The sequence below is a fragment of the Salminus brasiliensis genome, chromosome 21, assembly GCF_030463535.1.
Source record: "Salminus brasiliensis chromosome 21, fSalBra1.hap2, whole genome shotgun sequence".
Taxonomy (NCBI): Eukaryota; Metazoa; Chordata; class Actinopteri; order Characiformes; family Bryconidae; genus Salminus; species Salminus brasiliensis.
This window is the reverse complement of record NC_132898.1, coordinates 23,990,287-24,012,082: the sequence shown is the minus strand read 5'-3', so window position 1 is coordinate 24,012,082 and position 21,796 is coordinate 23,990,287. Positions and strand designations below refer to the sequence as shown.

The window sequence follows — 21,796 nt, the reverse complement described above, 5'->3', positions numbered from 1 at the left end:
AGAAAATATAGAGATAGAATTAGCATACATCCGCTCCTCCGTCCACAAACCTGAGTGATTGCGCGCAAGCATGGACATAGGGACAATTCCCCATGAACCCCTGGATCTGCAACCTTTATCTAAAGCTGAAGCAAACGTTATCTGGAAGGGTTTTCCAGAGTTGAGGGGCTTCATCAGAAAAGGCTTTTCTTCATGCTCAAGCTTTCAGAATTCTGGGAACTAGTAAGAAGCCAGCACCCTGTTATCTGAGTAATTGTGATGGTTCATAATAAGAATTGAGATCTTGCAGGTACTCAGGAGCAAGCATGTAGGGCTTTATGCATCAGTAACAAACACAACCATTGCAGTTCTAATAGAACTGGGCTGATATGACCATTTGTTTAGTTTCAGTAAGAACCCTGGCTGCAGCATTTTAAACTAGTAAAACGTTTTCTAAGGTTCTTGCTAAAACAACCTGACAAAAGTGCATTGCAATAGTCCAGCCTTAAAGTACTAAAGGCATGTACTAATTTTTCTAATACTGTGTAGGTTCCCCTTGTGCCACCAAAACAGCTCTGACCCATCAAGGCTTGGACTCCACATGACCTCTGAAGGTAGCTTCAAGACATTCTAGCAGATCCTTAAAAAATGCTTTACATTTGTGAGGTGGATCTGTATAAGCATCAAAAAGCATTGGACTACTTACTTCCTTACTTCTGGCACTTTTGGTAGGTACTGACCTTTCAATTATATAGAAGAGGGAAGATCATCTGACCCTTTTTGAACCATGCGATCAGAGAGACTTTGACGATGTCAGTTCCACAAAATGTCAGAAACTTAAACCATTATTTTTACAGTGGGAGAAATTGCAGTGTTACGGGGTTGAATGAGGAACTGAGGGCCAAAAGAAAATGCTGCAATAGAGGTACAGGCAGGAATGACACCAAGAGAATCATCATATTCATAATCCAAAGCATCTACAACTCACCTGTATTTTATAGTATCTGCAGAGCCACTGCAATGCTTACTCATTCCTCATAACATATACTTATCTTTAGGGAGCACGACTCCTTATGCAGATCAGCAGTTAAGCCAGAATTCCAATGAAATGTGTTTGTTTCTGTGGAACAGTTAAATTTCCTTGGTTTTATTCCCAGCAGAGAGAAGCTGATGACCGTAAGAGGGTGTTGTCTGTAGTTTATTCACAGTGGCCAATAGCAGATCTGCAGGGTGTGTTTAAAAGCTTCAGTTTGTGTTTGTACAGCTGCAGTCCTGCATGGAGCACCATGGACCGAACCACAGCCAGCATAACGTTCTTTACCACCATACTCATCTGTGCTGTGTCCAGCCAGGCCAGAAAGGTAAAGTCAAAGGCCAGATTGTAGTTGTTAAGGATTTTTTGGGTTCTTTGGGTTTCTGGGAGCTGTCTGAGTGGACATTTGGAGGAGACAGCTAGCTTTAAAGTCTGACGAGGCCTGTTTACATGTGATGATCTGTCGGAGTTTGTACGTTTAAGATGCTCCTTATTATCTCATTATGCATTGTCCTCTCATGTTTGCTCAGATGTTAAGGCATTTCCATGCTCTGCTTGTGACGTTTCTCCAAATCTCTGAACTTCCAGAGGTTTAAGAACATATGGATGTAGTTTGAAAGGAATGGGGTTTATTAACGACTCTGCTGCAGGTTGTCTGGCATAACGGATCATGAAGAATTTAGAAGATAATAAGTTTGTGGGCTGGCTTCCCAGCTCCAGATCAAAGTGATTCTCTGACTACGATTTGCATCTGAGATTCACCACTGAAAAGGCAGTTTAGAAGAATAAGCTTCATCCATGTCTGGGAAATGGGTCCTGAATGTTTTTGCAGTAACCAGAGTATAACCTGTACAGCGGCATATAAATGTAGTATAATAGTCAGGCCAAACTATAAAATAAATATGATATGAATATATATATATATATATATATATATATATATATATATATATATATATGTTTTCTCAAAAGCCACAAATGTTTTTCAGTTAAGAAAGTTTAAAATAACTCTATGTCGATTCCCCTCACTATCTCTGACTGCAAAACCATAAGCACAAAAGTTCTTAAGAAATATCGCCATCTATAGCTCTGTCCAACAAGAGTTGTGTTGTGTGTTGTCACAGACCTTATAAGTGAGGACACGGGCTGTTAAAAAAAAAAAAAAGAGCCAATCAGCTTGCTGATTATGGATAACGTCCCGTCCTTCAAGAATAGAGCCAATCAGCTTGCTAGTCATAAAATAGGCCCGCCCTTAAACAAAAGGAGCCTATCAGATTTCTGGTTACAGATAAGGTCCTGCCTTTAAACAGAAAGAGCCAATCAGTTTGCTGTTGCGGATAAAGTCCCGCCCTTTAACAAAAAGTGCAGCAAACGAAGGAGGGTCAGCGTGCTAAGGCCCCCCTCGATGTGGAGATTGGCACAAGCGCATTAGCCAGAACAAATAACTGACAAATAAGGTGTTTTATGCATCAGTGTTTTTTATTTTTTCTTGACAGATTTTTTATACAGTAATTAAAAGAACCAGTTAATTGGTGGGAAAAAAAATGCCCAAAACTGCTGAAAGTAAAAGACGCAGAGGACTGACAGAGTGAAGTGCTTAGCTGATGACCCCTGTGAAGGGGTTGTAACATAGTGGGTGATTAGAATATGGGTGAAGGAAATGGGCTGGGTTCTATGTGTAACCCCATGTATAAGGTGCCGGATCTTTTCCTGTAGTATTTTCAGTGGTAGTATCAGTTCATTAAAGTAAATGTGTTTGATTAGGGCTCCAAAGCTGAAGTCCTGAACTTCTGACTCACTTGCAGCTCTTTCATTGCTTTACCGAGGAATTCCTGATCAATTCTAAAAGAGAAACATGCAGTAATGTCTAATGCTATGCCTTCTAAGCAATTTAAAAAGTTGATCTCTAAATGAAAGAGGTCTCAAATAAGTCTCCTGAGATGCCAAGGATCAAGAGGAAACACTAATAAGACTTCTCAGAAGCTGTACGCCTGAAAAGAAAGTAACTTCTAGCCCAACTCCCTGAAGAGCGCAGGCTGGGAAATGCTGCATACCTCAGATGTGATCAGCTGATTGTTTGCCCACCCAGGCCTCAGGCCAAGCACAACCACAAGGCCCAGATCTAGTCACTTTTCCGAATATAGAAACGACAGACATGGGAGTGGAGTCTCTCACAAATTTCCTTTCTTTTACACATGACCCCCTCCTCGACTGCTCTGAAAACAGCTTTCCAGTCCATAACTACTACTACAATCCTCTACTAGCATCTATGCAGCTTTCTTTAGGACTTTAGGACAGGAATTACACTTTCTAATGGAGGACCTTCAGTCAGGAACTCATTACCACCTCGTCTAACACTCATATAACAGTCTTCAGCTTCACAAACAGGATATAGCAATCTGCTGTCAGATCAGCTTGTTTACATGTACAACATCTAACGCTTCTTGCTCCTCTTTAAGGAAAATAAATAAAGTCCATATTAATTTTTTACTTTTTATGCACATCTAATTTTATTTATATGAATTAAACAAATAGTATTAATATTTAATAATAGTAATAATACTAATAAACATAAATGTGCATTTCCAGAAGGAAACACAAGAGGGTTGCACAGCTAATGTGGTCTCCAACTCCAGACAGCTGCTAGGCTGTTGCTATGTGGTTGCTATGGTATTCTAAGTGGTTTCTGTGGTGTTGCTAGCTGCTTGCTACAGTATTCCAGGTGGGTGCGAAGTGGTTGCCAGGCAGTTGCTATGGTGTGCCAGATGGTTGCCATGGTGTCTTAGGTGGTTGATACATAGTTGCTGTGTTACCCCATGTGGTTGGTTGGCACATTGATCTGTATCATTCACCATTCATTCTTATGGAAAAGATTCCACAAACCTCTGTTGCTATGTGGAAACCGCCTGTCTGATCAAAAAGCTGAATACAAGCGTGACTAGAAAATATGCATAATCAAAAATCATCTACAGACTGTACAAATGAAGTCTTGTGTTCAACCACAGGAACAAGATGTTGACATCTACAGCTTCCACATAAACTCCACAGTCACCAGCCGCTACGCCATCACAGTCATCACGAGCCGCGTGGCGAACCGGCTCAATGAGTCCAAAGAAATCCATTTCCAGGTCAAGATTCCCAAGAATGCTTTCATCAGCAAATTCCGCATGTGAGTAAATATGATGCAGAAACAGAAGCAGGTGGAATTTGCCCACCACTGAGTGTGTGTTCACTGCACGCATGGGTTACACTGATTTATGACATTACTGGTGTATAGTGGGTGAATGTGCTGTGATTGGGCTTTCTATAGTGTGTGTGTGTTGGCATTAGCGTTAGCTTCCAGTCTGTTCTGAATGGGCTCTTCAGTGCTGATTTAAAAACAAAGGTTCTCCCGCTGATAAAAACAGAGAGTTTCAGTTATCAGTTAAAGGTTTAGATATTATGGTCTGTTTTCATGTTCCACTGTAAAACAGCTCCACACTGCAAACTCTAATTTTTTTATTTACCTTCTGAGAAGGTACTGTCCAGCTAGCACTGCTGCTAGCTGGACAGTAATGTCCGGTAACGGCGTCTTAAAAACAAAGGTTGGCGCTCTGAACAGATTCAGAACTGGATTGGGGTTAAACTAGTTGATACCCTATACTTAGACCTATACTTTACTATATTCATATTTCACTTCTTCACTTCACTTCACTTCTTCAATTCATAAACATGTACATGTTTTTTTTGTTCTCTTTTTGTTTTAAATTGTATAGAGTTATTCTTACATGAAATGGTTGCAACTGTAATAACTGCAATTTCCCTTCTGGGAAAGTATTTTCCAAAATCTTCAAAATTTCTGATTCTTACCCAGTCCATTAAAATGCCTGGATCAGACTGGGACATCCCTAATTTTTCTGAAATTTGTCTGAAATGTGCCTTCCTCAGGACCATAGAGGGGCAGACATATGATGGGGTCGTGAAGGAGAAGGAAGCAGCTCAGCAGCAGTACAGTCAGGCAGTATCTCGAGGAGAGAGTGCTGGAATGGTCAGGTATGAGCTCTTCAGGAAGGGTCAATTGCAGTTGAATTCTATGATTCTTTATGAATTCTATTATATTTAATAATAAGCCATGGGACACATTCCAAAACACCAAACACATTTACATTACATGGTTTGGTTTAACTGAAAGAGCACCTATGGCAATTATTCGAATCTCTGGTGTTACACCTCTATGCTAGTGATGTACGTTTACACCTTTAAACTGATCAGCCATAACATTAAAACCACTGCCAGCTGAAGTGAACAACATTGTTGATCTGGTTTCAGTAGCACCTGTCAAGGGGTGGATATAATAGTCAGCAAGTAAACAGACACTTTGACGAGAGCTGTAATGGTTAGACGACTGGTCTTGTGGGGCGTTCCCTGGTATGCAGTGGTCAGTACGTACTAAAAGTGCTTCAAGAAGGGACATCCTTAGGTTATGGGTGTCCAAGACTCATTGATGCTCATGGGGGCCCCATCTCACAACTTACAGGGCTTACAGGAGTCCATGACTTGCCGGTTCAGGGCTGTTTTGACGACTCAATATCAATATTACAATATTAGGCAGATGGTCTTAATGATATGGCTGATTGGTGTATATGCATCAGTTATCAACTGTATTTAAGTCCGGCATCCTCGTGTTGCCCCAGCTCAGTAGGACGGACTCTGGAGGAGTTTAAAACCTCAGTGACAGTAGCAGCTCTCAGCAAAGTGACCTTTGAACTCACCTATGAGGAGCTGCTCAAGCGGCATCTTGGCAAATATGAACTGCTAGTCAATGCTCAGCCGATGCAGCCTGTAGCAGACTTTAAGGTACAGTCACGACACAGTGCTTCTGTGCTACATTACTATATAACAGTGTGGATCAGAGGAAAGTGGAGGAGGAGTTTTCTTATTCTGATTTCAAAGCCTCTTATTTCTGATTATGTGTCTCTGTTAGATTGACGTCTACATTTATGAGAGTCCAGGAATTTCCTTCCTGGAGGTGAAAGGGGGGTTAAACATGAAGGAGCTGACCAATGCTGTGACCACAACATGGTCTGTTAAAGAGGTCAGAACTGCATGCAGAACTAATACATGCACTTGTATTGCTACATGTATTGTTACAACTGAAATAAATTAATATTAAATTAAAACATTACATTATTATTACTATTATTTTTTTTATTATTATTAAGTTCCAGTTGATGTTATTGGGAGTGTGAGCTTCACACACCTTTCAGAGCTTTTTAAATGATATTTTAATAGGTAATAAAAAAACTCTTGTTTGCATAATAATCTGATTGTTTGTTTTTGAGATGAGTTACTTTTCTCAGTTATATTTATCTAAAGATAATTTTTTGGGGAATATTTTCTTGTGATACTTTTCTCTATCTCAAAATAATGTTCTCAAGATGAATTGTTCAGGATAAGTTATTTCAGGATTATCGTCTCAAAATATCTCTTTGGGATCATTTTCAATGAATCATTTTTTTTCAATATACTTAAGATATTATGTCAAAACAATTATATCAAGATACCGATCTCTGGATAATTATCTCAAAATAATGTTCTCAAGATAAGTTTTACAGGATAATTTTCACACAATAATTCTCAAGGTACTAATCTCAGGATTCTTATCTCAAACTAATTTAGATATCAGTTTGGTGCCATCTGTAGGGCAGAGTGGGAAACACACTTAACCATGCCAGATATATCTTGAGATACCGTAAATCTCAAACTATTCAAATTATTGAGATAATTCCTTTGAGAGAAACCCCCCCCCCCCTTCAACTGCAGGCGTGGGTGAACTTCTACCCCACCCGTGAGCAGCAGACCAAGTGTGATGTCTGTGGAGAAAACGGACTGAATGGAGACCTGATCATCATGTACGATGTAGAAAGACCAAAGCCCAGTGGAGAACTGCAGGTACTGTTTTGCTGCTGATGGACATAAAAAGACTGCAGTTCAGCTTAAACAGTAGGCCTGGTCAAGGTCATGGTACCTCCTATCTCCTGCCATTGCTTCTAACCCTTTTTGTTTCCTCTCAGGCATCAAACGGTTATTTCGTCCACTACTTTGCACCAACAGACATTCAGCGCATCCCGAAAAACGTGGTGTTCGTAATTGACCGAAGTGGCTCCATGAGTGGGAAGAAGATTCAGCAGGTAGAGAACGCTGTCTGAAGCTGAACGCTGACATAAGCCACGTGATTTTACCAACCAGTGTTGTCAGAACACCTGGCATGTAGCCACCAGACCTGCTGATGAAGCTTCTTATCCTAGACTCGTGAAGCACTGCTGAAGATCCTAGGAGACGTTGCTGAGGACGATTACTTTGGCCTGATCACCTTTGACAGTCAAATAGATGTTTGGAATCCTGAACTCCTCCAAGCCACAGAGAGGAATCTGAAGTCTGCAAAGGACTTTGTGAAGAAGATTAAAGATCGAGGAGGTATGGAATGTTCACTTGCACACAGTGCCTATCCGGCTTGCCACCAACATCAGTAGACTTTGCCATGTGGTTGTGATGTCAGGTGACTAAAGGCATCATCAGTTTGGTGCAGAATAGTGATGCAGATGACGGTGATATTTTGTTGGTTTGAACTTGTGATGTCAGGTAACCAAAATCCAACGTCTTCCTAACGTCACATGCCAAATACCAACATTAAGTCGTATGGTGACCAAAACCCAATGTCAGCTTCCTTCTTCACACACGGCTTACTGACATCACACTGACTAATCTTGGTTGTGATGGCACAGTAATGAACAAATGTACATACTGTATGTCCACCCATTCAGCCTATACCTGTATGTTCACACTGTCCATATTAACAAAGCATTAATCACATGGGGAAGGCCTCAGCCAATCAGAATGGAGATCTGTCTTAAATGCACAGTAAGATAAAAACAGTTAAAATAAATAATTAAAATAAAATAATTTTAAAAAGCATCTGAAAACATTTTTATTTAGCTAAGCATTTTCTTAGTTTACGTTCTGGTATTTATTCCTTTTTAAAATTTTTATGTATTTAGTATGTATTTGTCTATTTTTCTGTTTCATTTTCTGTATGTATTTATTAGTTATTGTTTTACTATTGTCATGATTCTGGTGTTAATATTATTGTGAAGCATTCTGAGCTGCATTATGTAAGAAAGTGCTATATAAATAGTTTATTATTGTTATTATTATTATTATTATTGGACATTTATTAACTGTCTTCTCCTCCTCAGCCACAGACATTAATTCTGCAGTGCTGAAAGGAGTGGACATGATCAAAAGACACCAGCATGAAGGATCAGCTTCCATCCTCATCCTGCTAACGGATGGAGCTCCCAATACAGGTTTAAAAAAGCTGAAAAAAGACGTTTCTCTCTGTGAAAGCAGAAGGTCTGCAAAATGACCTCCCTTCTACTCTGACAATCTCCTTCTCTAATAGGCGAGAGTAACCCAACAAGCATACAGGCCAACGTGAGAGAGGCTATCGGGGGAAGGTTCCCTCTGTACTGTCTGGGATTTGGATTTGACGTTAATTTTGAATTCCTGTCAAAAATGGCACTGGAAAATAACGGACAAGCTCTGAGGATCTATGAGGACTCAGATGCTGACCTACAGCTACAGGTAGGACACAGTGTGCCAGTTTTCTACATTCATACATTCATTCCAGTACTAGGGTTATCTACCAGTGTTTCAGCATCACCTTCACATTTCGTAGGGTTTTTATAAGACTGTGGCCGTTCCTCTGTTAATTGACATCCACCTGAACTACACTGGAGCAGCCCATCTCACCCAGACGAACTTCCGGTACTACTACAATGGCTCGGAGATCGTGGTGGCTGGTCAAATTACCGACAACAACCTGGAGAGTGTCCAAACAGAGGTCATCGCGGTCTCAGTAAGAATATCTTATAAGAAGGCCGTTGAAATCTACCCAAGCAGACTCACAAAAGACAAACAACTGGAGGAAAAGCAGCTCAAATGCAGTTCAAACACTCCAACCATAGATATTACGGGACATTCTTATGTTCCACTGTAAAATAGTTCCACAGACTCTAAACTGTTCTGTTAGCTTCTGAGAACGCTCCTCACGGCTGCAGGCTGGGAATAATGTCTGTTAATGGCAGCTACAGAGGCCACCTGAGAGCGCTCTGCTAGAACACTGTGGTATAAACAAACGAGAAATCAGAGCTGGCTTAAGCTCAAAATAGCCGATACCACATCCATAAAAATATGCTGGATCGGCTCCTGAACATCCCTAGTTAAGTAAGCTTGTTGTCAAATGTTAAGAAGCTAAGATAGAGCTTCCACAATTAGTAGAAAACTAGAATGAATGAATGCGTTGCATCAAAATGATACTATACACCAATCCACCAGAACATTAAAACCACTGATAGGTGAAGTGAATAACATTGATGATCTGGTTCGAATGCCATCTGTCAAGGGCTAGATATATTAGGCAGCAGGTACAAATGGTCTTGTGAGGTTTGTCTGGTATGCAATGGTGAGTACCTACCAAAAGTGTTCCAAGGAAGGACAATCGGTGAGCCGGTGACAGGGTCATAGGCACCTAAGGCTCACTGACTTGATCCATTGATCTATCTGCTGCTAATGTCTTGGTGGCAGATACCACAGGACAATTTCAGAGGTTCTATGGAGTCCATGCCTCGAATGGTCATCTCTGTTGTGGTAGCACAAGGTAGATCTACTCAATATTAAGCAAGTATTAATGTTATGTCTGATTGGTCATAGGAATTATTATAAATTCTAACTAATTTGCTGGAATAATTCTTACCAGCATCATCAAAAGTGGCCGTTAGAGCATCTCTGCATGGTAAAACTTTCTCAGTTGGTTGCAGTTTACCAAATAAAGCAAACATTAGCAGGTGAAGGGTGTTTCAGCTGTACATCATTCTTGCTGAACCGTTCATGTCTCTTCGCAGAAAAACAGTAAAGTGACCTACCAGGACTCTGTGTTCTCAAAGCAGCCAGAGGTGGTTTTACCAGAACATGAAAACTCTATCCAGAGACTTTGGGCTTACCTTACAGTCAAACAGCTGCTGGAGAAAGAGTAAGTGGAGGAGTAGACTCATCTGTACTGTGTGTGGTTGTGTAGGAATATATGGGCCCTATTTTAGGTGAGCCATCAATCGTGCACCGCTCAGCTTGATTTAGGGCATCAGTGTGTCGTTGCTATCGTAGCGGCAGGAAAAGCACTCAAAACGCACAAAGGGCATGTACTAAGTCTCTTAATTAATCCTTTTATCCTTTTTAATTATGAGTGTTAGGCGTAACATGCAAGAAACCAATCGGCTTGTCACTTGCCATTACCTTTAAGAGCCAGGTGCGGTCTGACTTTGGCGGGTGTTATCCGCATGTTGGGCACACGCCTGTGTTGACAATTCACTGACAAGATAGTAATGAATATCTGACTGTTGACGTCTGCCTAGGTTGTTTTCAGTCAGGGGTGCTCCTGTGATTTCCATTGCCAAGATAGCAATATGCCAGAAATGTACCTGAACACACCTCATTTCTAGACCACCACGGCCATCGGCGTAGATACATTCACAAGCACCTTTGCTATTTAAACAACGCAGGGGGAAGGCGAGAAAGTAGACTGTTGGCGTGGTGTAAGATAGAAATGAGTTATAATTATCTGTGTATTGCTGACACAGATATTAATTTACATTTACGGCTAGTTTTGTGTTCCAGGATGACGCTTAATGGGCAGGAGAAGGAGAAAGTCAGAGGAGAAGCCCTAAATCTTTCTCTCACATATCAATTTGTGACTCCATTGACCTCTATGGTGGTCACTAAGCCCCAAGGAGAAGACACACAGGTAGCTGATAAACCCAAAGAGGGGGAAAAGGCAAACCAAAGACAACGTTTGTTAACATCAGGCAAGTAGCAGAACTTTGGACAAGAAAATATCTGCCACATAAGCTATTAAGCTACAGAAGATTCCAAATGTCTCTTGTTTCCAGTTCACTGATGTATTGGTTAGCTGGCATGCTGCTTAAAATACTTTAAAATATTAAAACTTCGATTCAATTTTATTTGTATATTATATATTTTTACAAATTACATTACAAAGCTGGAATCCAGTTGTAGGAAAAGAGATCAACAAATAATTAAGCATAAACATAAACCCCTGGTAAGCAAGACAAAGGAGGCAGAGGCAAGGAAAAACTCCCTTAGAGCTGGAGGAAGCAACCTTGGGATAATAAAATTAATCTAAGTAATGATCATAATCATAAACATAGTAGAGAATTCTTGATTGTGGTAGAACTAGCAAATAGCATATTCAGAGCCCTTAGAAACTTCAACATAGTCGATTGATAGATAGCAGTAGCAGGATAGTGGGCAGCTGGTCTGACATGTGCAGCAAGAGAGCCCAGCGATCAGATTGGTGGGTGGGCTGCTGGTCTGATGCGGTTAGCAGGGGAGCCCAGCAGTTAGTCTTCTTTCAGAGTCAGGGTAAGGGGAAGGTAAAGAGATAGAGTTAGCTCTGTTTGGATTTATAGAGTACAGAGAAAATGAACATTATCAGAGTGTGGCTGACTATAACAGAGAGAGCCAGAAGGTAACACAGACATGGGAGCACTCTGAAACACTGGCATCCATCTGCTCCTCCGTCCACAAACCTGAATGAATGTGTGCAAGTGGCAAGGTGACAGCACATGCAACTTTTAAAAGTTTATCGCAGTATCCCTATATGAATTCAATTATTTGTTTGTGTAATTGTATTTAGTCCAATCACACAACACAGTCTTATAACTCCTATAATCAATTCAATACAATGGAGCTCTACAGCTCATTGGTGCTTTTTCAGCAGGCTTATTGACTCGAGCTGCCAAGTCACACAATCCACAAGTCCACAATTTTAGCAAAGAGATTATAGTGTTTTCATTATTACTGTCCTTGCTATTTTTCATCATTGATGTTAATGATATTTATTTGTGTAGTTTAACTGTATAATCACTTTAGTTTGAATATAATATAATGCTCCAATTTACTCTGTTACAGCAAAGTACAAGACACAATCACGTCTCCGCCCTTCAGGTTTGTGTTGGTATGGTTAATTTATCAATGTTTGTCTGTATGTATAGTGCTGTGTGCCAACACACCAGCTTAGTTCTTCCACTTCTGGACTCTTTAGTTGTCCATCCTCAAAATCTAAATGAATGGTTCCGGAGATGCCACAGCCATCTGTGTTCAGGAACCCCAGACAGCATAACTGACCTCGCTCTCCAAAAGCTCAGGCCTACTTAAGACATCATTATATATACACTCAAGGCTCATTTACACCATTACTATTAAGACATCTGCCTTCACTTCAGAGGAATAAACGACAAACTGCTGACGACTCTGACACTGCTGACCTTACCAAGTTCATTAACCTATAAAAGCTCTGCATGTAAGCATCACTGACATATTTTACAGCAGTTCCATATAATTTTACAAGCTTTACAACAGTTTTCACTTTGGGATTAACAAATATGTCATTAACCTAGCCTAACAGGTGTATACACGATCTTTACCAATTATAAATTTCACAATTTAACCTCAAACAAAGCATTTTACACCGTTTAACGCTCATCTTTCTTCAGTAACTGGCAGAACCCAATTATCGCCAAAGATGACCAGAATTCGTGCATCAGGTTTGTTGGTTTTGTTTATTTAGCATGGTTTTGCTCGTATGTACAGTGCTGTGAAAAAAAGTGTGTTCTTCAGAATTTTCATATGCATGGATATTTGAATCTCAACAATCCTAATTTAACACACAACAATCAACATTATTATTTGCTTTAATTTATTCAACTAAAATTGCAAAAAATGACATTATTTAAAAAGGCACAAGTTAAGCATGAAGCGGTGGGACTTCTAAGATTATATAAATTATATTTTGACTATTTCTTTAGTATAAAGTTATTATGCATCGTTGTTGATGTTTTGTTGTTTTTACTGATATTGTTTTTTATGGTTTAAGTGGCGATTTTAAAGTTTTATGTTTTTATGGTTGTTAACATATTGAATCTTACCATTATATATTTTTCATCAGCCAATAGAGGATCATCACTATCACATTTTGCATCAGGTATGTTCTTTGACCTCTCTGTTATTTTAAACTATTTAAATTATTATACAGGAGAGACATTACACAGCTTGGCTACTTTATTCCTTTGTAATATTGTAGTAACACCTAATGTCTTTCAGTCGTTACTTAACTGGCAATTTTGTTAGTTTTAAGGTTGTTAAAGCATTTTAAGGTTGTTAACATATTAAACTGAAACCTGTGAAATTTGCATTTTCTGATCAGATTATCCTGTCATGTCTTCATCTTCTGTTACTCGTCCTCGTCGTCCTTTGTGTATGTATTGGTTTATTTCTGGCCTGTCTGTTGAAGTACAGAATGAAGAGTCTGGGACTTTTGTGGATTGGGAGGGTTAGCACATTAAGAAGTATTTTAAGTTATAAGATTGATCAAATTTAAAAATAAATAATTTAACCCAATTTTATAAAATAATTTAACCCAACAATTACTATGAGAAATAAATTATGTTTAAAATATATGAAACTAAATCAAGGCTTTACCATTATTCATTTTTCTTCAGCAAAAGCAAGATCAATGACTTTACGAGGTATGTTCTTTGTCCTCTCTGTCATTTTAACCTATGTAAATTGTTCTCACTGTGATTTTGTTAATGGTCTTCAAAACAGTGTTCTTTGTTTAATACAGGAGGGACATTACACAGCTTGGCTGCTTTATTAGTTTAGTATTGTAGTAACACCTAATGTTTTTCAGTCTTTACTGTTTTCTGACTGTTTGAGTAAAATTTAGTATTTGGTAGATTACAGTTCACTTTCAACATCTCTGTCAGGACCTCTGCTTCTTTTACTTTTATTTTAACAGATTTTCAAATGCATTTATTAAGTATAATTGTATAAGTGCGTGAAATGGTTACTTTGGTTTTGAATCAAGGCCTAATATTCAACATCTTTTTCTCTTCTGCAGACTACAGTTTACATTCAGTGTTTCCTTCAGGTTCTCTGCTTCGTTTACCTTAACTTGTTTGATGTATAATTACAAAAAGTGTGACTTTGGTCGGGGTGAAAAATGCTCAGATGTCATTTAACAAGGGTATTTACCACCCTGTTATTTTACATCAGAATGAAACAGGCTAGTTTCCTTTTATGGAGAACCAGAAAAACAAAAACAAACAAAAGTGCACAGATATCACTCTGGATATCACTGGATCTTTCTCAACTCAGCAGTGACACTAACATAGTTGTGCATCACACAGCAGTGCTGCTGGAGTTTTATCCCTGCTGGGCTGAGATTAGTTCATAAGTATACATATGGCTTACACAATGGACAACAGGCTTATGTTAATAGAGTATGTAACATGCATTGGCCCTAACACACCACTGCCATGTCACTGCTGTGCAGAGATGATCCCCCACCTAAAAACATGATCACTGTAGTTGTGTGCACCTATATGGTCTATGGAGGTGGTATAATACACGGCAAGGTAGGTCTATCTAGCGGTACTTCGGTTGTCCTGCCTTGTTATAAAATGATTCAAAGACGGCAGCGTGGGCATGGTTTCAGACCAGGTTTCAGAGCACCTGTCACTCCAAAATCAGTTGATCAGTATTCAAGGTGAGCGCCTTCTCCTAAGCCCAAAGCCAAAACTAAAAAAACTCAACATCAACAACAAACTCAAACATCCTGGCATGTCTTCATCTTCTGTTATTCTGTTACTTCTGATTTAAAGATGGCAGCATTGGCAAGGTTTCATACCAGGTTTCAGAGCACCTGTCACTCCAAAATCAGTTGATCAGTGTTCAAGGTGAGCGCCTTCTCCTAAGCCCAAAACCAAAACTCAAAAAACTCAACATCAATAACAAACTCAAACATCCTGTCATGTCTTCACCTTCTGTTACTCGCCCTCGTCGTCCTTTGTGTATGTATTGGTTTATTTATTTGTTTGTTTTTACTTGTGCATTTAGTACTGCCACCTTAAAACATGCAGTGCACAGTTGCTCTCCTGACGCCCTGTGAACCTGAGTGAACTTTACTGTACTTTATTTCAAAGCAACAAGGTGAACACCTTCTCAAAAAACTCCAGAAGAACTAAAAAACTCCAGAAGAACTAAAAGAGAAGAAGTGAAAGCACAAACTGACACAATACAAACCAGAATCAGAATCAGTATCAGACAACTGCATATAGTTTTTATTTTGATTTTCAACATTTTGCTTGCAGATTTTATTATTTGGTGTAAATCCTTACAACATTAACTCCATACCAGAGTCATTCAATTTCCCCAGTTTTAGGAATGGTTTAAAAAGTTTGATTAAAAAAAAAAAAAAAAACATGGTTTGGGAAAAGGCTGATGTGCAACACATGAATTTGTGTCATAATCCAGTTATGTATCCGTTTTACAGCTATGCAGGGTGAAATTCTTAGAATTATTCAACTCAATAACAAAAAAGGAGGTGCTTGTAACGGAAAGACTATTCCTTATAACTCTATTTCCACATATACTGCAGCTGATTTCTGCTTTTCTTGTTTTGCTAGTAAGCAGAGGTAAACCATCTGAAGTGCCACTTTCGACAACTTTACCTACAGGTTGTTTTTTGTTTTGTTGATACAGCGATAAAAAAAAAAAAGCTATACAGATCCCCACCTTCATAGTTCATAGTTCCATCTTGTTTCTCCCTCTTTCAGTGAGTGGTGGGAGGTTCTTGATCTCTGCTCATGACCAGCCTAAACCACTGTGTTATGACCTACCAGTAAATTCCAAACTCCACCTTCTGATGGACCCCTCTTCAGGTAAGATGTTGTCACACCTGATCTTCTACCCTAACTGTTTTCCAAAAGCAGACTTTTTAGACCTCAGGATTGAACACTGCCATTTCTAATGCCACATCACTGATTAAGGTCCCTCAAAGGCTTCTTTTGAACCACTTTTGGTTTTATAAAGAACAATGGGCCTCATTTACCAATATCTTCTTAAGACATTCTAACAAAAAGTCTAGGTCAGATTCATTATGTGGTTATAAAGCACAGAATTGTTCTCAGCTCTGCTTCATAATGATGGATCCTGTTGTCCTTGTAAATTCAAGAAATCCCAAATAATCTTTACGAATCTTCAGAGACAAAAAGGTGGTGTAAGATTGTTTTTCGTAGGAATGGCGGGTAAATAAGGCCCAGTGTTTGGGTAACAGATGTGTGAGCATGAAGAACCTTCCAAACCTTCATACTGTTCTCTTGATTTTTAAGACTGTATGGTTAGTAAATCAGACATCCTGAGAGTAATGATGTTACTGTCCTCTCTATAGGTTTCTCAATGAATGGCAAGCTCTCATCAAAAGGCTTCAAACGGATAGTTCTGCATTACAAAACCAACCATTGCCTGACTCTCAGCACCTCCAACGTCCATTACTCTGATGGCCTGAATAATGTGATGTTTGAGTGGGGAAAGACGTCCACCAAGCACGAGGTAGACAGGTACAAAACCAGTGACATAAGAACAGTCTTTACCCTGATAGATATTGGTTGGCGAGCTACCTGGTGGGCAGGGGCAGATCATGGTCTTTCAAGGCTCTGGAGAACAAGCATCTTCGCATGCTTGTCACCACCAATACAGAAACAGTGAAAAAAGATCTGAAAATTAAGGTTAAACAACAGTTCAGTCAATAATCCATCCCTGGACCTGCCCACTGATCTTGCAGCTGTAATTAAATAGTGGATAACAACACCACTTTCTATGTAGCAGACTAGAAATTGTTTCCCTGGCTGGACAAGTTCGCCACACTACACCAAACAGAGTTCTTGGGTAAGATTCTCAACACTACATTCTTTATACAAGCGCAGTCCAACTTTCTAAATGGAAATGTTTGTTCATGGTGTTTGTGTACTAAAATGGTATGCAGGTGGAACAGGGGTCCTCTTATTCTTGTCAAGTCAAACCAATGTTTACTTCTCATTAGCACAACATACCAGGACATTCATGCATTGACAGGCTTGTGGTGAGGCTCAGGGAATCACACTACAGCTCGATAACACATAAAATATACATAAAATATATCGAAAAAAATAGTTCCATTTGAGGAATGCTATTCTTTACTTTGATAGGTTGACAAAATGAGCTCAAAACTCACTTTATATCAGATCTTGTAACGAAACGTCTCTCGTATTACCCAGCAGGCAGACATAATGTTCAGTTATGTGCACTGAATTTATTTCTTGCCACTTGCAACAGAATGCTAGTAGCTTCTAGCTACAAACACCTCACAATACATCATTCACAAGATATGGAGCAATATAATCTAATCCCTTAAAACAGCACATAGACTGTATTTCAGCTTGTCAGTTTCCTGAGGAACATGTCTTACACAGTACATCATGGATAATGTAGAAGGTTGAAAACTCATGTTGACCATTTATTTATGTTCACAGCATATCTCTGATTCTGAGAAATGATGAAATGGATGTCACCATGGGAACCGTGCGTGTTGTCTTCTTCCGTCATAAGAAAGATGGTGAAAGGTTTCTGTGGCCTGCTGTTCAGCAGCAACCGAACAACGCCAACATGCAAGGGATTTTTGGTAAGAAGACAGAGAGACTACACCACACTGGTTTACTCAAAGTAGAACAATGTGCTGTGGTTCACACAAAGGGGAAAACTACACCAGATACCAGGAAAACCTTTAGGTCAACACAAACAAACATGGATATTTCTGCTGTTTAATCTTCTCCTTTTTCCGTATTTTCTGTTGTTGCATTTATTTTAACATATTAAGAATATGATCTAGCAAATATGGAAATTTTAATTAATTTGTGTTGCAAGAAAAGACAACACATCACGTTTTATCATTACTTCTATTAAACAAAACACTTTGTCACCGTGTAGTGCAAATTCAATGTAAGTGGCCAGAAAACATTCTACAATTTGTGATCTCAAGCACACTGCACTGTTGGGGCATTCTCACACTTACAAGGGCCCTCACCCAGGACCGATTCTGAGCCTGTCTCAGGGGAGGGACTCTTTTTCACTAGTTTGCTTTTACACAAAATTTCATACGAACCGTGAATGGATTGCATAATTTCAGACGTCACTTTTCTGTGTGAATTTTTGCAAAATGGATTCAAACACTCAAATGGAAAGAAAATATAGATGAGCCAATCAAACAACCCCACACCTCCAGCAGACTGGACCAGAGTCCACTTGAAGCAAACCCCAGATCACAGACTTAACCAAACGTACCGAACTCGTGTACTTGTACAGCTGTGCAATTGCTCTGTTAGTGTGGTTAGTTAGAGTAAGTGTGAATGTTTCCTTTCACACCAAACAAGCGTTTCTAAATGAACTCTGGAGCAGTTAGTTTAAAGTGTGAACACAAAGCGAACTAAAGGCATCTAAACTGACACATTCAAAGACCACATTCTGGTTCAACTGCAAATATGTCAGTATAAATACAAAGCAAACCAGGACTAAACTGTAGCAATGTATTCTTCTTCATGCTTGGTTCAGACCAAGAGAACTGAACTACAAGTATAAACACATCCTTAAAAATAAATGTTACAAATGTGTTACAAAGGGTTCTTTAAGCGATGCCATAGAAGAACCGCTTTTTTCTTGGAACAGTGTAAAGAACCTTTACAGGAGATAAAGAACCTGTAAACAAAGTTTACAGAAGTGGTTGTAAAGGTTCTTTACCAATATAAAGATTAATACACTCTCAATATAAAGATTCACACTCAATATAGAGATTTATACTCAATATAAAAATTCATACTATTTCAATATAAAGATTCATACTCTCTCAGTATAAAGATTCATACTCTCTCAAAATAAAAATTCATACTATTTCAATATAAAGATTCATACTCTCTCAAAATAAAGATTCATCTCTTTTACACAAATGATTCTTTATGGAATCTGTATACTTTTGTGTTTTATGCTTATGTACTCTTTTTCTAATAACATAACAGTGCTGGGAGATACAACCTAAATAAATATTATGATTAATTCAACATTTTACCTTAATTATGATTAATGAACTGTAGAATGCCCATAGAAGTTGGCTCTGTAATTGAGTTCTTATCCATGTTGCTTCCAGTTGTATGCTTTTAAAAGGCCATTATATAAACACACTGTAAAATGTATTAACAAACCTTTTTAAAAAATTAGGAAAAGCATATTAAATGTATTAAAATAATTTGGAAAGTGGGGTTCTATACATTTTCTATTCATTGCCCGGCCCTAGTATGACATTATTTCTGTATATTATTATCTCTGTTTTTTTTATTATGCACACAATCCAAGCTATGCAAATATAAAAATGAACTTAGCTAAGCTTAAAAAAACGTTTGGTTGATGTTTGGAAGGTTTTGTTGGTGTTCACATGTTAAATTGCTTTAGTTAATGAGTTATCACTGCTGTGTTACGCCAGTCATCTTTACCCTTCTCTGATTTTCAAGGAAAAAGTAATCTTCAGTACAAGGAACTTCATGGATCACGGATTAAAATTAAGGATAAAGAAGTGACGGCGACCTGGTAAACATAAACGTACATTGGTGAACCTAATTATTGCCTATTATAAATAATATTTTAAGCTAAACATGCTTATCTGTTGCAGGAGCACTGCCAAGGACTATCGACGCTCCTCAGCTCCTGTTCTAGAATGCTGGCTTGTACCGTTCCAGTTTGTCCTGCAGGGGAAGCTCTCTGATTTCACAGTGTCACAGTTGTAGCTTCCTGTGTTGATATTTGTCAATGCACTGATGTTGAGCAAAGTCATTGAATCATTTTATCAGACAGATTTTTCAATCCAGACACTCAGACGCTCACTTTAGGCTCAGCCAATCCAGTGTCTATAGTTTTATGGACTGGTCATATTTTTATTTACTTCATTACACCAAAGATTTTATTAACCATAGTAATTCACCAAAAGATTTTATTAACCAGTATTTTAAACGATATAGCACAAAATGGCTTGTTGTGCTCTTTCATGTGCTCACAACATGACTTAATGTATAAGTCACACATACTGTAACATTTTTGGATGCCTGTTTTTACTGAATTGTGGAATTCAGTTTTCATACAGTGCTGCTAGAAAGTCTTTGAACCAGTTTTCTGTATTTCTGCATAAATGTGACCTGAAATGTAGTCAGAAGTTCTAAAGTTAAATAAACACAATTACACAAAAACACTTGTTTTTATATTAATTTATTGAGAAAAAGAAAGCACTCAACATCTTTGTATAAAAAGTGAAACTTTGCTCTCTGTAACTGGTGTTACCTCCTTGAGCAGCAATAGCAACTAAAGGCCTTCTACACAACAGGTCTGGACATACTTGTGTGTGAAGGGTCACTGTCTTGTTGCATGACCCTCTTACTGTTAAGCTTTAGTACACAGACAGATACCCAGACATTCTCTATTACAATTTACTGTACAAATTAGAATTCACAGGTCCTAATCAACTTTAGCGTTCATCTGATTTATGGTAAATATGAGTTCCGAACCAGTTGGAAATTCAGACATCATTTTGATATCCAAGTAATCCCAAGTAATCCAAGTTGAGGGAACCTTCAACCTTTTAACATGGCGGAGATCAGACAGAATTAGTACTGGATGGTACAGAATTCTTTATTTTCAACAGCGCAGCTGCTGTTAATTATTGTGCACATTATTTTATTCTGTAATCTGTGTTTATTGAACTTGCTATAGAACAATGCTATTTTTCATTCTATCCATAGCATATAGTCTGCTCTGCTAGCGTGGTGCATTAACTGCCATTTTTCATGTCGCTCCGACAACAAAGCACTTGAATGCGACGTGCTAGTAATTCTGAATTAGGTTGGAATCAGTAGGATCTTCCGACTGGCGTGCAAACACAAAAAATTTATGACCGAATTAGTTGTAACTAATTTAATAGTGATTGGTTAGTTACATCGTAGTTACATGTTTCTCGAGCTATCTAGGAGCAGTTCAGGACACACATATACCAGAGATTACAATCCAAGGTTTAACCATAATAGTGCGGAATACAGTTTTACCATCACTGTTCATTTTTACAGTAATAATGCCAAGCTGCAGTGGAAACACCCGCCCTTCAGCAAAAACAGCCAAGCTTGCTAACTTACTTTGTAGTTCTCAGTTCATAGTTCTGTTTGGCTTTGATCCGAAAACCTTCTTCGCTGTTTCAGTTCATGAGTTTGGTTCTTTGTTGTACCCCTGTCACTGTCCCTTAGTTCATGTTTGCCCAGTTCATGTATTCCCTGTCATACTGTTCAGAGCCCTCCCAGTCCCAGGTGTCTTACGTTGCCCAGACTGTGTTGCCAAGTTTGTTGTTTGTTGTTTTTGAGATATGACCTTTAGATTGCTGTTCATGTAACTTTGATTACCTGTGTTCCATTGATCATTAAAATCTTGCATTGTCCAACCCTGCAAATGTTTCCTTGTGTCCTCACTGCCACGCCTGACCCTTCATGACAATTGTTTAGCAAATATGCTGTGAAATCTGTAGTGGTTACCGCCTCTACTGTCCATAGAATGTCTTGGACTGAGACAAAATTTTCTTTCAAACTAACTTTTCTATAAAGAAAAGAGAACTCATTACCTATTTTTCAATGCCAATAAACATCACATTAGCAGGATAACTGTTTATTAACTTTCACCATCAGCAAGAGACCCAATGAGGCACTGGTTATGTTTGTTTGTACTGTTTCAGTCTCAGTGGACTTTAGTAAGTGTTTACACTAACTGTAAGGG

The 21,796-nt window shown here is 38.7% G+C and overlaps 1 protein-coding gene across 5 annotated transcripts; it reads left to right on the top strand.

The window, feature by feature from the left end:
• Nucleotides 1-1,242: 1,242 nt before the first annotated feature.
• On the top strand, nucleotides 1,243-21,476 carry LOC140542698 (inter-alpha-trypsin inhibitor heavy chain H3-like). 5 transcript variants are annotated; one of them, XM_072665565.1, is made up of 26 exons: nucleotides 1,243-1,340; nucleotides 4,018-4,181; nucleotides 4,940-5,044; nucleotides 5,686-5,848; nucleotides 5,976-6,086; nucleotides 6,815-6,943; nucleotides 7,066-7,182; nucleotides 7,300-7,468; nucleotides 8,248-8,358; nucleotides 8,454-8,635; nucleotides 8,730-8,909; nucleotides 9,955-10,082; nucleotides 10,724-10,911; nucleotides 12,038-12,073; nucleotides 12,622-12,672; nucleotides 13,074-13,109; nucleotides 13,332-13,382; nucleotides 13,627-13,653; nucleotides 14,791-14,865; nucleotides 15,595-15,645; nucleotides 15,745-15,849; nucleotides 16,359-16,527; nucleotides 16,796-16,855; nucleotides 17,479-17,627; nucleotides 19,504-19,579; nucleotides 19,662-21,476. In XM_072665565.1, the coding sequence occupies exons 1-26, from the start codon at nucleotides 1,266-1,268 to the stop codon at nucleotides 19,774-19,776; spliced, it is 2,823 nt and encodes a 940-aa protein (XP_072521666.1). In that variant the 5' UTR covers nucleotides 1,243-1,265; the 3' UTR covers nucleotides 19,777-21,476. The 5 variants fall into 5 exon arrangements, with proteins under 5 accessions (XP_072521666.1, XP_072521665.1, XP_072521668.1 ...); XM_072665564.1 differs by having other exon boundaries at nucleotides 16,793-16,855; XM_072665567.1 differs by lacking the exon at nucleotides 14,791-14,865 and having other exon boundaries at nucleotides 16,793-16,855.
• The last annotated feature ends 320 nt before the right edge of the window (nucleotides 21,477-21,796 follow it).